We start from the raw sequence: 17,154 nt of genomic DNA, 5'->3' as shown, positions 1-17,154 counted from the left end.
ACACAGCAGGTTAGAGTAACACATGAATGAACTGTCTGTCTTCCAAGGCCGGTCCGCTCCTGTTCGCTGTGGCAGGTGGCCGTTCATATCAAACTCATTTCATAGAACTTAGGCCAACAAATCTGTGGCATAAACTTAATTTACCGTGCCTTTAAGCGTGTTATCAGGCGTTATGGTTAGCGATTAAACATTTGCAGTGTCTCAGTTAGGAGAGACATTTACGGGCTGCATCAGTTTTTGAAACATTTGTTTGATAAACATTTCAATATGGGAGGGATAAATGTGCCACAGGGCGCAGCCAACCAGTTGCATCTGTGGGTCTGGCACAGGGGCAATCAGAGGTTTATGATTTGGCATCTATTTATTCCTCTAACACCGCTTTCTCTCCAACACTCAGTTTCTGTCAGCCCCCTAATTTGTTGTTCTCCTTTGCTTCTCACACCATGGATCTCTTTTGAGTCCTTTCTCCCAAACCTCCCACTTCCCTTTCTTCCTCTTGTTCTCTCTCTCTCTCCCTCTGAAGCGTGACTCGCCTCCCGGCTATGTTTCTATATCTTTGTGTCCTTCTTGCTTCTATGTCTTTGTCAGAGTTCCTTTTGCTCTCTTGCTCAAAGCTATTAAGGTCTCATTCGGTGTATACAAACAGATATCACAGCCCATTTTTTTTTACCATGTTATTAATGTATTTGAGATGTTATTGCATATTTGTGCTGCGAGGGATTTTGATTATGCAGTGTACACAAAAGAAAACTGGGTAAGTTCTTTGTGTGTGTGTATATGAATAGAACTTTTTGGTTATTTCATGTGAAATTCCATCCTTTTTCTGCCTTTAAGCTCCTGCATATGCTGCAATCATCAAAACAATTCCTTTGTAATGAGTCACTGATCATACGTCTGGGTGTCACCAACTATGTGGCCCTGCCTTTCCTTTCTGCTATGATGGAACATCACACTAAACAGATAATTATTTTTTTCTGTGGCCTCTGCAGGCTTCCTCCTGTTTAGTCCTCAATTAACCCTGTTCAATAATTGGCTGGACTCCCGCAGAGAAATGAACAGTATTCCAACTTCAAACACACTAATCACAAAGACAGCATCAGTAGGTGGTCATGTGTGCACGTGTGTGCATGTGTGTGTGCTTGGCCGCTATCTGCCCTTGCCCCTGGTGACAGAATGTTAGGCAAGGAGGAGAAGGGAGGAGCTAAGCCCAGTCATTGGGGAGCGCTTATCACACTGAACCAGGAGACACACAAACACACTGAGATGCACGGACACAGGTGCTTACCTACACTTACGGGCATGCGATCACACATCGTACGTGAGCGCATTTGCACGCATAAACGGGTGTGAACTCACACATGAAAGGAAGCGAAGCAGGGCTGAAACGATAAGTCAATTAACTGATTAGTTGCTCAGCCAAAAATTAATCAGCAAAATTTTTTTGAATGGCACACATTCTCTGGATCCAGCGTCTCCATGTTAAGAATTTGCTGCTTTTCTTAATGAATTGAATAAACAAAATGTAATCTTGTAGATGCAGAGACGCAAATCAGATTCATAATTTAAGGATTTGTCGACAGTTACTTTAATCATCGGGTGCATTGGGTCCTAACACGCCCTTCTTGAACACACATGCTGTCCCTTCTGCTCCACTGTTCCTCTTCACTGTTCCTCCAGGGTTATGGAGGAGGCTCTGTGGCCAATTCTCTGAGGCATCAAAGAACTCTCGCACAGCTGATACCACATTAGCCTTCACTCTTTTCCTCTTCCTCCCACTCTCCATGTGCAGCCCAGCTCATCCTCCTCCTCCTTCTCCTGTCATCTGCCCTCTGCGTGACTTTACTTTCCTCTTTTCCATCACTTCTTCAATATTCTGTCCTCTCACCCGTGCCTGGCCTCTTTCCTCTTCTTCTATCCTTTGAGCGCTCTCCACTCCTCTGCTCCTCCTCCTCTTCTTTCCTCCCTACTCATCATCTTCTTTGAGTGATAGGAGCGAGACAGAGACATGGCAAGGCGAGAGGAGAGGAGACAGGAGAGAAGTCACTTCATCAACCACAGTCTGATAATTCATCAGCAGCTGTTTAACGTGCTGCCACTTTGTCTTCATTAGTAGCTGCTGGTTTCGCTTCATAAAAGTCATTAGAAAAGTTGTTATCAAAAATCCCGCAACACTTTGTCCATGTACCCTTGTCCCCTTCTCAGGTCCTCATTCAGAAGAAAACCAATGGTCTCTCTCTGCTATTGTGATATGATCAACTTTCTTTTGAATACTATTGAAGTTGCAGGAAATTACAGGCTACGTTCAAACCTTTGCACAGACATACAGTTTTAGGTGATGGATTCATTTTTGCTGAGGAGATATTAAATGAGCCACATTAAACAATGGAAGTGAGATAACAATGTTTTATCCAGAGTAGATTGATAGCTCTTCGAAATGAAATGAAAATGGATGCATAACCATTTGAAATGAAACCATTTCCAAAATGAATTTGTTCTGTGGCTTATCAGAATGGGTTACAGAGTTTGCCACAGTGCTAATGGAGGGTACAGAAGATGTATGTGTGATGTGCAGGCTCAGATTTGTGATTCTGCTTGTTTTTTTTTTTGTTTTTTTTTCCACAGATAACTACTGGAACGCTGCATCATTCACCACCCCGTCATCCTACCTGCACTTTGCCACCTTCCAGGGTGAGACCAGCGCTGACATCTCCTTCTATTTCAAGACCAGCGCACCCTACGGCGTCTTCCTGGAAAACCTGGGCAACACTGACTTCATTCGCTTGGAGCTGAAATGTAAGATGCATCTGAGTGATACTGTGTGTGCATGAGAGTCATTTCCCTCTACATTTGCCTCTCTTATTCTCTCTGTCACTCTGACTCTCCATCTAGCCCAGTGTGAGGTTTAATGCAGCAGTCAGTCTGATGGCACTGGGTGCAACCTGTCACCCCCACACACACACATACACACGCTCAGAATCACGTAGACACACAGACTGATGCAGACGCATACACCATTCAATTGCCTTCCTGATTGTGGTGCACTACTTTGTGTGATTGCAAGAGCAAGCAATCATTTATTTAAGGTAATTGGTGTGTGCAATAATTATGTCCATTATGAACCTCTGTTTAACCAAATCACCCATTTTCAGGGATGACAAAACACAAGCTCTCATACACACACACACACACACACACGCACACGCAGACAGTGTCTCTTTTTCTCTCTCTTCTTTTCTAAAAACCATTCATATATTCATATACATGGGAGCATTCAAGAGTGCGTTCACATCTGAAAGTCTCAACCAAGGTTCATGTTTGTGTTACCTTGTATACATTTCATCTGTTTAGTTTTGCTTTCACATTGTAATTATGCGCACGCACTGAAGACCTTTATATGACATGTCAACTCCCTCTCATCATCACCTACATGGGCTGCGTCTCCCTGTGCTTGACATTGATTGGTTTGTACACGGGCATGCATCTGACTTTGAATTAAAGGAGAAAAGTCAACAGATTCATTTCATCTCGTTGCCACTATAATTATAATATGGTATAACTACCAGGAGCACCAACTTCAAGAGCAATACTGGAGACTAGCTCGAATTCACCAAATGAACGTCCTCGTCCTCCGTCTGTCATCCCTTCCAAAAATACCTGGAAGGTGCCTTTTTATGAGTTTTTTCCAGTTGACTTGAACGTCGTTGAAGCATATGTCAATTAAAAACTTGGTCTCCTCCTCTCCCCATGTGCTTCCGTGGCTCATTTTTCCTGCTCTGATGATAGCTTGGCATAACTTCCTGTAATTGATCCAAAAGTCCGAACTATCAAAAAAGATGTTTTCACACTCTAAACAAATCAGGCTGTGGTTCAGTTTAATGTGAGCCTTTTTGCCAGACCAGGGTTCAGCTGTTTGGTCCAGACCATGGTCCAGGGGGAGTTTCACACCTGTAACTTTGGTTCTGATCAAACTTAAAAACCTTTAAAAAGCAAACAGCTTTGCACCATCCTCACATTATCTAAGTCCTTTCTCAGACTGATTGACATGCCATGTGAAGGAGGTTCCTGGTATAGCATGGCTGTCGGTAGATGAGAGATCGCATTTCATTAGGATTCAAAGGGATTTGAACATCTGGTGTCAAACGCACTTACTTATCGTTTCCTGCTGGTGTGACTGGCCCATCATTTTGTGTCAAAATGCCAACCAGTAAATAGACACAAAGTCGAAAAGATGGTTTTTGAGCCAAAGTGCTCTCTAAAGCCATTACACTGAATTATGTCCGCTGGTTTGTGGCCTTAAAGTTCTGTAAGATTTTTATTTATTTATTTTTCCAGCTTAACCAGCATTTGCACACAGTCAAATACACACCCATACATGCACACATTTTTTGCTGCAGGAAAAACAATGTGCTGACACCTTACTGTACATGCAAGAGTGAGATGTTTGCCAAAGGGTATTGGTATTTGTCTTCCACACAACGTGCACACAAGAACACATAGAGATACAGTAAGTATCTAGTCTGTCACGGCTGCACAGCAGGCCAGAGGAGATAGGGAGTGTGCGTGTGTGTGTGTGTGTGTGTGTGTGTGTGTGTGTGTGTGTGTGTGTGTGTGTGTCCGTGTCCCAAGGCTTTTAAAATGCCCCCACATCGATTTCCTCTCTCCTCTCCCTAGCTATCATCTTGCATTTTGCCCCACAGCACACGTTTAGACACACAAACGCAAAACGACTTGCGTGCACACAAACACACACACGCACACATAAACACGCACATAATCTCTGCCCTCTCGCTGGTGCAAAAACTGTATCTGCTGCAATCCCGTCAGGGCATGAAATGACTAGCATTAGGCCAGAATAGCATAGCTTTGCTTTTGCAGGAGCTCAACACATTTGCAGATACACACACACGACCTTGTACAAAGCACACATTACTGTGACCTCAGCAGACTCATGTGGACTCTATTTCTCTTTGAATCTTCTTAGTAAGAAGAAGGCATAGACACTTTTGAGAGGCAGCGTTGAAGACGCTTTCAGAACCATGTGAACTGGGCTGGTAACAGGATTGAGGACAGATAGAAAGGTCCCTAAATACAGAAATGCTTTACTTTTGGAGTGCTCTGAAGCTCAGTGGAAAGTATGTATGTGTCATGTTTTGAGCCCTTAAGGGGCTGCAACTTCAGTGATAGTCTTGCCCAAAGGTTATAAATGTTTTCAGTCTGGGATCCAGCAGAGAAATGTACTTTGCCACAGGAGACCTCGGCTTATAAAATTGCGTTATTGCCTTTTTTTATGTGAATATCAGGCAGACACAAAGATCTGAAGTTTAGCAGTAGTCTATGCAGCTGTAGCATTTTAAAGTTGTCAATGTCCTTCTGACTTCTGAAGAAATATCTAGTTATCTACTAAGGAGCAAAGCAACAAGCCAGACTCTTCAAATAACTGTCAGAAGTGAATCTTTATCTCACCGTACCTGTTCTATAGTCAGGATACTTTGCATTGTGAGCGTTAAAGTTTTCTGCTGATAAACATAAAAAAGTTTTATTTGAAGAGCCTTCTTGTCACAAAGAGATGCTTAGCTTTTGAGACGTTGCTTTAAATCTTGTTTCAGCATCAACAGCAGCAGGTTTGCTGTGGCTCTCCCAAGTTTGGCTCGCACTTAAATAGAGTTTCCCTCCTTAAAGGGGCCAGACTGTTCCAGCCGTGCCAGGAGTGAAAAACACAGAGCGAAAAGGCTAACAGACAAACAACAAAGAATTAGCAGGTGTAACAAGAAGGAGATCGAAGGGATAATGCACTGCCAGCGATCTGAAAATAGATGAGCAGCAAAATGAATCTTCACATTAGACAAACACGCACCCACATATATGCACACCCACCCAAGCAGCGATTGCTCACATAAAGGCACAATCTCTTTGGCTATTTATCATTGTTTGGTTGTGCTGTACTAACGCATAATTTAGAAGTTGGCTCTTTCAGCCTGCATACTAAAAGATGAATAGAAGAACATATAGCCAAAATAAAAAGCTCTGCTGGGGTTTCTCTAGGCCAACATGCAAGTATACCTCACACACACATCAACACTTAAGACGTCCATCACAGCCGTGCAAGTAGATGAGGAAAGCTCTGTGCTCTGAGGGCACTTTAGTTTTCATTCCTGCCTGTGCACACAGAATAAAAAAGGAAGGTTTTAGGGCATCCATCTTGGCTTTGCAGTGCTGCTAAAACAGCACACAAATAATCAAACACACACACTCCCATGCCGCTCAGCGTTGCTATAGCAGCAGTGCTATAGCTTTGTTTCTATGGGGGTATTCTGATATATGTTTGCCTTTCTTTCGGCATTTAAAATAAGTGATGTTGCTCCTCCCTGCCCTGCAAACCTGCTCTGTGAATACTGACATCATTAATTCAGTGTACTAAAGTCTGTCAGAGGGCTTATACTCGCTCCCACTGTGTTTGCATGCATCTATTTGTCTACATGGTGCTGTGTGCATTGTGGTTAGTTGAATGTCACTTTTTCAGATTTATCTTATCTTATATTATTGCACTCAGCACATCCAGAGATGATTTCTGGTGTCTTTGCATCTCAGTTAAGTGGAAGTGATGATAATGTCTGCAAGAAGAGGGATCAAGGAAGAAAGTAAAGAAGGAATGATGGAAGGGAGGGTAAAGTGACTGATAAGACTGATGGGTGAGTGAATGCAAGAGAGCAAGCAGTAAAGAAAGAAACAAATGAACCATGAAGAAATGAAAAAATGAAGGAAGCAATACACAGGGAAGGGAGGATAGACTCAGAGGACCAAAGGGTAAATGGAAGAAAGAAGGAGCAAACAAACAAAAGAACAAAAATTGAGAGAAAAAATTTGAGAAAAGCTAAGAATAAACAAACAGAAGAGAGGTATGAGAAAGATTAAATACTTACTGTAGAAGGGATGCAAGAGTTAGAAGAATGGAAGAAAAGGTTGAGCGAAAAAAGATAATTAGATGAAAGCAATACAAAAAGAAGGAAAATGGCCAGGCGTATTGATTAGGCAAAGGAAAAAAAGAAAGTTCATTTCCCCATCGACCATTACGTAGAATTATCCACTCTAATATCTGAGCCTAACAAAGCCATAATGAAGCAGTAACATATAGATCCATGAAGTGGTTATCTATCATCTCGATGACTGCGGCACACTGTTGCCAATAACCACCATACGGCACCACCCATAATATCTTGCCTTCATACAGCAGCCTCTCTGTGGTACCAAACACTAAGAAAAGGGTCAAATTGGCTTTTAATTTGGCGATTGCAAATTGTCTTCCCAACAGCAAAAAAAAATTCCCTCATTGTTGCTTCATTCCTTTCATCGGTCAAAGGTGTAGCAAGTTGAGATAGAGTTGGAAATAAGGGCGCACATACAAGGACACACACGCACATACATATGTTCTCCTTTTCTGTCATAACACTCACACACACACACGCAGTGTACAGACTGATCACTGTTCCCTTCAGAGAGGTTAAAAGCCTGTTATTTGACCGACTGTGTGAAGTTGTGATACAGCTGGAAATAAGGACACATATGCTCACACACAGAAACACACACACTCACATATATGCGTTCTCCTTTTCTGTCATAACACACACTCAGTGTATAGATTGAGCACTGTTCCCTACAGAGAGGTTAAAAGCCATCAGACAGTAACAGTGCACTGCAGTAGCAAAAACATCTGGAATGGACAGGTGGCAGGCTGAAACACACACACATACACACAAATTCAGAAATATCCATGAACATTTGACCTGTTATGGTCATAAAAGATCTAACAGTGCCCCCTGTTGGTCTGTGTAAATATTAGGCAACTGAACTATGGAGTAGCAATAAACTTTAAGGCATTTCAACTTCCTTAATTTCCCATATCAGATCCCAAACACACACACACACTCATACACACACACACATACACACGCACACACAAATCCACTTACTTTAGGATGATGAAAATTAATCATGCAGAAAAACAAGGGCATCTTGTTCTTTGAGCTCATTTTTCATTCATTTTACTTCTCTTTCCTTCTCTTAATTCATTTACACACTCATTTCTCCGTTTCATCTCTCACTCTTTCTTCTCTCCAACCAAACTTGATAAACCTCTAAAAGTTCAAGAAGAAGAAAGAAACTGCTGCCATGCAACTTCATGTCATGCAAAACCAGCAGTTCCTGGCACCTATCGACTGTCTGTGAGATTAGTCCTGTCCAAAGCTGTGAGCAGCCGTGTATTGCAAAGCTGAAATCTATACAAGCCGAATGAATGGCCTTGAAACAAATGAGCCATTAGATTAGAAATTGAACACATATTTACCTGCAGAGTGGACTATGACAGAACAGGGACTTTATGGGTTTTAGAAAGTTGTAATGTTATTAAAGATTTCAGGTGAATTTCTTCGTTCTTTTTCTCACGCTCTCTCTCTGCAGCTCCTAAAGTCGTCTCCTTCTCCTTTGACGTCGGAAACGGGCCCGTGGAGTTAACGGTACATTCGGAAACACCCCTCAACGACGACCAATGGCATCTCATGATGGCCGAGCGAAACGTCAAAGAGGCGGTCCTTCAGTTGGATCAGACATATCGGGCGTCTCAGCTTGCTCCTGCACAGGGACACACACGGTTAGAGCTGTTCAGCCAGCTCTACGTAGGTGAGACACACACGCACACACACTCACAATCCAAACAGTTCATGTGTAAGAATGACTCACGTACACACATTTGATTGCAATTTGAATATTAGATATCCACTTTGTGTAGGAGGGACACTCAAAGAGACAAACACACCATAATTACAAACTCTTATTTGTGGAAAGCAAATGCCTAAGTACGTATCATTCATGTAATTCTATTGAATTAAAAAAACTATCTGTGCCGTCTGGATTTCCAGTAATGCTGCCCTCGAATGCAGAAGTTAAAGATGTAGCAGCCTTTACTGGAAATCACAGGCTTTTCTCTGAAGAAGCTTCAGTCCAGCTTAGCCACAGCCAATGCTAATTAAGTTAATGTTAATCCAGCACACACACACACATCCATTTCACATCGTAGGATAGGCACACATGCAGACAAGCACATCCTTGGAAACTCATCCGTGTAAGTGATCAGAGTTTTAATAAAGTTAGAGCTGAGCCTCTGTGCTGGCTGTGAGGGTGTGTGACTAAAACTAACTTAATTTACTTCCTGTAAAGGTCATTTCTTTCATACTTTGACTTTATATTTCTTTGGAGTTTAAGAAACAATCATTGCACCAAGAGGAGATCAATCCTCTGACTTTCCCTCTCCCATGCTCATGCGTTCTTTATATAAAGTATAGATCAAACCTTTAATATCACACCAATTATCCTTACGTTTTGTTAAAGAGGTCCGCTTTGCTGTTTATGGCTTTGTCTTCCTCACCACGCAGCTCCTCACAAAATCCTCAGAAGTTCAAATGCCAGGAGATCTGTCCAGTTTTCTCCCTATGCTTTCACTTCTCTGTCTCTTCTACCTTTTGTGCTGAGCTATCAATACTCTGAGGCTAAAACAGTTTTAGGGATTTGCGGATGGAAGGAAAAGTGCTGAGCCGGATCACAGAGTTCCCACTGTCTCATGGAAAAAGTTCTGCCCAAAGGAGATTGTTCCAAATTCCAATCAGGCATCCCGATGTGATAGCTTTACCCTCCCCGATCCCCATTTATAATATAATTTCATCGTCTCATCACTTTTGCTGATTCGAACGCTGCTGAAACATTCTCACCTTATCATGTCCCCATTTGCCTCTCAGTGTATTTGTACTTTCATTTAGTGGAATGGAAAGGGGCGAAAAGGTTTCGCCGCCGTGCAACTTGCGGCTATGAAACCTAGAACGTACTGGCTTCTAGATAACGCCTCGGCCATCACCTCATTTGCATGTGTGTATTCTGGCTTTTCTGTCGAAGGAAGACAAGAGAAGGCTCAAGTCTGCTGTGTGTGAGAAACACAGAAAGACTTCTACATGCAACCCAGAGTCCAAAAAAGTTGGTACGCTGTGTAAAACATAAAAAAAAAAAAAAAAAAAAAAAAAAACAGAGTGTGATGACTTGCTAGTACTGTTTGAAATCTACTCAACTGAAAGCAGAACAAAGACGGTATTTTTTATGTTGATGCAGCAACATGTTTCAAACAAGTTGGGACAGGAACAACCAAAAAGTTGTGGAATGTTCCAAAAACACCTGTTTGGAACATTCCACAGGTAAACAGGTTCATTGGTAACAGGTGATAGTATCATGATTGGGTATGAAATTGAGGTTCACCAGTTAGTGAGCACATGACTGTATAAAGGATATTACTGCATTGGATCGCTTCATAAAACCATTGTCAGTAAACACAGTTTGTTGGCAAATGATCGCATTCTGTTTTTATTTACCTTTCGCACAGTGTCCATTTCTTGGAATCAGTGATGCACCAGCAGCCTCAGAGGTGACAGCACCTTCTCATATCTAATCTCCAGTCCCTGCTTAATCCTCATTTGAGGATTGCTTTGAGAAGTTACAGTGTGGCACACAGAAAGTGACCCAGCCACTAAAGGGAAGTGGTTTAGATTTGGCCTCTGACATCCAGAAAAGATAGAGATCCTTTCGTGTTTGATCCAGAGATTAGGAAAAGAGTGGGGAGAGCCCTGCAGGTATCAAGATTCTGTCTGAACTCGCCCGATTCTTCCTCGAAACATCCCCTGGCACTTCACACGTCGTCTCTGATTGATATTGATGTGACTGTTTGAAAGTGGTGAGGGAGAAGAAAACAATGCCACCAAGACACCTAAAAAGAAGAGTAAAACTTATGTTTAAAAAGATGTTTGTTTATGATTTCACATAAAGACACAGGAGGGAGGTCCAACGGGGAGCTTTATTTTGCTCACCTTGCTCTCATATCTCTCTCTGTATCATCTCCTTCTCTCTTTCTCAATCAATATGCTCCTCATCAAGCATTTGATTGCTTTAGTGTTTACTGCACAGTGGCTCATTTGCTCTAATGGCCTTGAGAGTAAATGTTATACCATCAGCCTGCTGTCATTTACTTCACACTGTTAACTTTTAGCTCTCCAATTCGCTTCATACATGCACATAACTATAAATCTCCTAAATCACCATCTGTTCTTTTGATTTTCCTTTTGATTAATGCTCACAATCACAGTTTTTTATGATTTTGCATGTTTGTGGAATGCTTTGTCTCTCTTTGTGTCTTTTTTTTTTTTTTTTTTTTGCTTGCCTGTGTCATCATGGATCGACATCTTGCTTGTTTCTACTAACTGCATGTGTGCGACACCTGCCACAGGGAAACCAGCCTCGCTCACCTGCCAAGACAGTAGGTAACATTTAATGAGTGCAATGAAACATCTCTGTGACACTGGCACAGACATAACACGGGACAAGTATAAAGACCCCACCCACAGTTCAAATAGTGTGTTTTGTCGCATCTGATTTTGATGCAGTGGTGATTAAAGATTCGCCAGGGTTATCATGTGAAATGTAACTCTGTTCATGCTCTTGTGCTACCACATTTTTTATTTATACTATACATTAACACATAGGTGTGATGAATTACTGTGGACCCAGGCTTGTTGCAATAAAAAAGAACAATTTCCATGCAGGGATCCATCAGAAGCAAACCCATTATGGACCTTTAAGAGAGATAGTCGGTTAAAAAAAAAAAAAAAAAAAAAACATTGCTGTAAACCAACAGATATAAAACACTGCGCTGGTAAAATTGGATTTATATGATAATATCGTGCCCCCTGGAAATTGTGGTAGGTTAGGAAGACTTCTGAAATGGCATTTAGACCATGTGAATCAAAAATACTCATATAAAACCAATACATCCGAAAGTAATAAACATAGAGTGGGTAAACACTGTTCTGAGGATCTTGTCTGTATTGAGCAGCAAACAGACAAACAGAGAGAGGACATGCAGTACCACCACTCTATTAACCCACTGATACAATGATAATGGAAGAAAAGCAGTGCAGCAGATGCCTTTTGGTGTAAAATGGGCAATTTATCTGCATGGTTGTATCAGGGCTTAAAAGAACCGCATGCATATACTGTAAATGTGTACCATATGACCATTCAATAACTGTATACTGCATTTAAGTATATAATGCAGGTTTATTCATTACTTCATCATTATTCCACACCATCATACACAAGCACACCATGAAGGTCAATAGTTCACATTTTATGACTTTCTTTTAATTTAATATTTGCCTGTTGTATATTCTGTGTGTATATGTGGGTGAGTGTGTGCTGTACATGTCCTAATGAATGTAAAGGGTTTCCTCATTAGCACATCGTTACAGGGTAACATACCCTTTAGTCACACACATTACACCCTACATAAGTAGGTGCAAACACATGTTGCATGTGCTGCTTATGTGTCTGAATTTCTGTATCCATGTTTCTGTGCCACGCACTGATGTGCTTGTGTTTGCATGTGTGTATTTCTGTCTGCACTGGCGTGTGTGCGTATGTATGTATGTATACAAGTCCCATTTTTAAGGTTGATACAGGTACTGAGATTCAAGAAAATGAAACACTAAACATCTGATACTGACATATTAGCAAATTAAGACTTAACATGAATCTGTTTGACAAGGATTCCTCAGATTTGGTTGCAACAAAGGATAATTTACAATCAGAAGTAAACCTTTTTCTGTAAATATGGAATAAAAAAAGGCATTGGAAGTAAATGTTAGATAAATACATAGAAGAAAATATATTTACCTGAATGTAGCACAACATTACATTTTTGCCCCCATATACACCAAAAGGAATAAATCTGTGATTAGCCAATATCGACTTCAGTCAGGCTCTGTTACACGCCATTTGTGAGTTACACAGACGCTATATGCATCTGTGTGTGAGTATGTGTGTGTACGTGTCCATGCTGGTCTCCGCAGGCATCAGAGCCTGCTGTCTGTTTAATCAGAGACTGATTTAGACCTGGGTAAACAGGTGGCAGAAACCCCCAGCCAATCACTGGTACAAAATAGATTAATTAACAGGTCTACTAAAAGTCAAATCAGTTGTGGGAATGGAAAGTCGAGAAAGTGTGTGAAAGCCCAGCTGCATCCTGATATGTGAATAATGCGTCGGCCGGAGAAAATCAAAGTACACGTATTAGTAATCTTATTATATCTGTGTGCAACCTGTGTGGCTAAGCTGGCAGATGTGTGCATGAGAACGCAGCTGCTCAGGTGGAAACTGTGTGTGTGTGTGACCGTGTGTGTTCAAATCTCCTTAGCGTGTCTTCTTGAATGGGCCCTTCTCTGTAATCCAAAGGATGCAATTGAGAGGTTTTCATAACTAAAATGCCCCTTGGCTCTTGTTAATGATAGTGTGCTTGTGCGTGCGCCCATACCAGTGTGTTTATCCATACGGTGTAACCGTCCTCTGTGGGTGCGCATGTGTACATTTCAATCTATACCTGTGGGTGTATGTTTATGAGTGTGTTTATTGCTATAGTCATTTAGGCTCATATTAATCTATTTAACACCCCTACTCTGTCCAACTTAATGGGTAGTTAGACTGTAATGGTGCAAGGCCAGAATGACGATTGAGGCACTTTAGAGGAATGCTATTGACACCCCAAGGCTAAACATTAATGCTTATATTGACTCCTTCCAGTCGGATATGGTGTGTTTTAAATGTGTGTGTTGTATGTAGTTTCTGTGCCTTCATGCGTCCATTTCCACATGCATGTGTGCGAGATGTTCATTAAGACACAGTGTTCATTAGGCTGTTTTAATTAGGAAGAAATCAAACGAGTTGAAGGTTGTTGCAAGAACGGCGTCACAGTCGGAACGATTAACGTGACACCAGTGGCTTCCTCCAGGCATGAGGATATTAACGTTTGTAAAAGAGATTAAAACAGCCTCTTGAATTCAAAATGACTGCTGTGACCCTGGCTTCCATTCTTTCTCCCTTCCTTCTCTTTATATTTTTTCCTCTTCTATCTCCCAATGTCACACATCCTTGCTCCACTGACACCACCCTCCCTCACTCCTCAGGTGCCGCAGGGGGGCAGAGGGGATTCCTGGGCTGTATCCGAGCCCTACGGATGAACGGCATCACCCTCGACCTGGAAGAGAGGGCCAAGGTCACGCCTGGGGTCAAGCCCGGTTGCCAAGGCCACTGCACCAGTTTTGGGATGTACTGCCGGAACGGAGGAAAGTGCGTGGAGAAGTACAACGGCTACCTGTGTGACTGCACCGACACTGCTTATGACGGCCCGTTCTGCACCAGAGGTGAGAGGCATTTTAGGAAAGACAGTTTCAGTCTCTATTTAATAGGTAGATCACGGGACTATAAATGCCTCACACTGCTTTCCATCTTCAAAACCTCAATTGCAAGACAAATCTATGTCCCCCTGTGTGGGCATTCAGGTTTTCTTTTTGTCATATTCTGTTTCCCTTTTTGCCAGCACTGCAGGGTTTTTTGCAATTCCCCCAGGTATCTAACAGTAGCAGAGAGCTGAATTTCTTTTTTTTTTTTTTGGCTTTATCCAAACCTTTGTTTGAGGAAGGGCACCTTTGTGAAGTCAAGTTATCACTGGCACAGTAACTCTTAAGTCTAATGGTGGCAGGATTACTGCTGGAGTAGTTATGTCTCAATGAGCTTCATTGCCTCGCAACCCACTGTGAGTTTTGCTGCGCTCTGATTGTCCTCACTTCCCATTCAGTTTGGAGCTGTCGGTGTTCAAAGTGTTTGGGCTTATGATAAAAGGCATCGATTGAGAGTGATATTGTGCTTACCCACCAATTCTCCCTGACTTTAGAGTACACTCGCTGAATGATAAAACTGCAAACGCAGAGCTGAGAGATCAAGCTAAGAAACAAAATGCAAGTCACTTCACTAAGCGCTGGGTAGCTCTGAAGTTCAGAGATGAGAAATGTCATGCTGTAACTCTGCTCCTGCATTGTGACATATCGCTAAAACATCATGTTTGTTTCACAGGGATTCATTAGATACAGCATTAAAGTTCTACTTCCCAAAACAAGTTTTCATAAAATGCTCTGGGGAGAAGAGCAGCAGTGCTGTCACAGGCTCTCTGCTTGCTCCCAGTCAGAGAGTTGATCCCCGACACGTGAATTAATTTGTTTCCTAAAGCCGAATAGTGTTTTTCCCCTGTGCTCGTGGCAGGGGGGTGACAAGATGACAGAAAAGCAAAGTGTGTGTGTTTGTGTGTGTGCATACGCGTGTGTGTGCGTGCGTGCGTGTGTGTGTGCCAGAGGAGAGGGTGACAGTGTGTGGTGATGTTAGTGTAAGACACGAGAAGACCTCCTCTGAATTCTGTCATAACCAATCAGGCATTTCAGGATTTAGAGAATAGAGATTACTGTCTGTATGAGGGTGTGTGTGCGTGTGCGTGTGTGTGTGTGTCAGAAAAAAAGAGAGGCAAAGAAAGGGGGAGAGCACACCCTTGTGTCTGTTTGTTTCTGTGCATGACTCTCCTCTTCCTCTCCTGTCTCCTCCTTTCTTCCTGTTCACTCATCTTTGCTTCCAGTCGTCATCTTTTTTTGTTTTCCTCGTGTTTCCCTCAATCTACACACACGTAGCTTCTTTCTTCTTCTCCTCTCTCATCTCCTTTCTCTCTCCCGTCCCTTTCAGCTACGACTCACCCGTTCCATTTCCCCCTGTCTCTTCTCTTCTTTACTCCTCATCTTTTTCCTATTCTGTTCTCCCTCCTTCATCTCTTCATCTGCCCTTCCTCCTCTTTTCTGATTTATCTCTCTCCTTTTGGTTTCTCCTTTCCCCCTCCTCTCTTCCCTCCCTCTCTTTGCTCCCTTTTTGCCCCCCTCCTCTGGCTTTCTCTCTCCTCTACTTCCTCCTTTTTTACTTTTCCCCTCCAAATTTTCTCTTCTTCCTCACTTCTGGTTTCATCTCTGGCCCTCTCCTTTACTCTTTCCTCTCCCAGTTGGCCCTCTTCTGTTTTCTCTTTCCGAATTTCTCCCCCTCCATCCCTTTAATCCCCCCCCCCATTCTCCCAGCCAGTGAAAAATGCATGAAGCCCGCCATAATTGCATAGTGCATTTCCATTGTATCCATATTTACACACTGCTCAGGGGACTCCACAGTATTATTATTATACACTCTCATTCTCCTGCTTTTCTGCCCTTGAGGGTCACAATTGTGCACATTATACATGGACACACACACACAAACTCACAAAACTGTACGTACATACCTGTAGAGGTTTGCATGCTTGCACAAATTCCCTTTCCAAAACTTCTTCACATGCTGACATGAAACGCACACACACATAAAGGGTCCTTGCCCTGGAGCTGAGTTTTCTCATTCCCTCTTATGCTTCCAGACAATTGTGTGTGTTGCTGCGGAGGCTCTGGGCAGATAGTCAGAGTCTCTCTTCTTCTTTTTCTCAGCAGGGCAGAGGAGGCTGAGACAGGTTACAGAAAGGCCCCAGTTTGTATGAATAAAGATAAAAATGTAAGAATCTATAGCTTTTAAAGTGAAGAGGATGGCAAGATTGGGGCCAGCTGCACAAGCCCTGTGCTAAATTTAGCCCAGTTAGAAAGTAGCCTTCTGTGTTTGCTGGAGATTTTCAAACAGGTTGCACAACTAATTTACACCCACAGACTACCAGTCGTAACTGTTGCATAGCACACTTAATTAACTGACAAAGCTAACATTAGCTTGGTAAGATTTAGAGTTTAGAGTGAAGAGCAAAAGAAGTCGTATGGGAGTTGCTCACAACGTCGGACCTGACACTAACGAAGTTACACTCTTACATTACAAATTACACTTGATAATATGCTTTTAAATTGTGTGGTACACTTCGAAGATTTTCATTCCATTTGACAAAAATAGTGCAACATTGACCAAAAAATGTTAGCTAGGTTCGCATAATCTGATATTTCCCACTCATTTTAAACTGCGTGAATATTACTCACTCTAATACCTTAATACTCACATATTTCTTCATGTATGCATTTACAGATAAAACAAAATAATACCTGTGTTATAAATGATCATTTGGCAGCCTAACACCGTCATTTTTGGAAGTTTGAAGTGTTGAAGACATTTAATTTTTTTAATGGTACAACCTAATTTACAGTCATTCACTATAGTTTTCTTTACTAAGACCTTCAGCAGGACTTT

The 17,154-nt window shown here is 42.0% G+C and overlaps 1 protein-coding gene across 1 annotated transcript in view; it reads left to right on the top strand.

The window, feature by feature from the left end:
• The window catches only part of cntnap2a (contactin associated protein 2a), a 296,814-nt gene that overhangs the window by 254,098 nt on the left and 25,562 nt on the right, over positions 1–17,154 (top strand). The window contains exons 18-20 of the mRNA XM_076761762.1: positions 2,623–2,793; positions 8,455–8,673; positions 14,046–14,282. Of these exons, the coding sequence (XP_076617877.1) occupies positions 2,623–2,793; positions 8,455–8,673; positions 14,046–14,282 (627 nt within the window). The remainder of the gene's footprint in view (positions 1–2,622; positions 2,794–8,454; positions 8,674–14,045; positions 14,283–17,154) is intronic.

Source organism: Chaetodon auriga, chromosome 21 (genome assembly GCF_051107435.1).
Source record: "Chaetodon auriga isolate fChaAug3 chromosome 21, fChaAug3.hap1, whole genome shotgun sequence".
Classification (NCBI taxonomy): Eukaryota; Metazoa; Chordata; class Actinopteri; order Chaetodontiformes; family Chaetodontidae; genus Chaetodon; species Chaetodon auriga.
The sequence above is the reverse complement of the archived record's forward strand: the minus strand, read 5'-3'. Positions and strand labels throughout refer to the sequence as shown.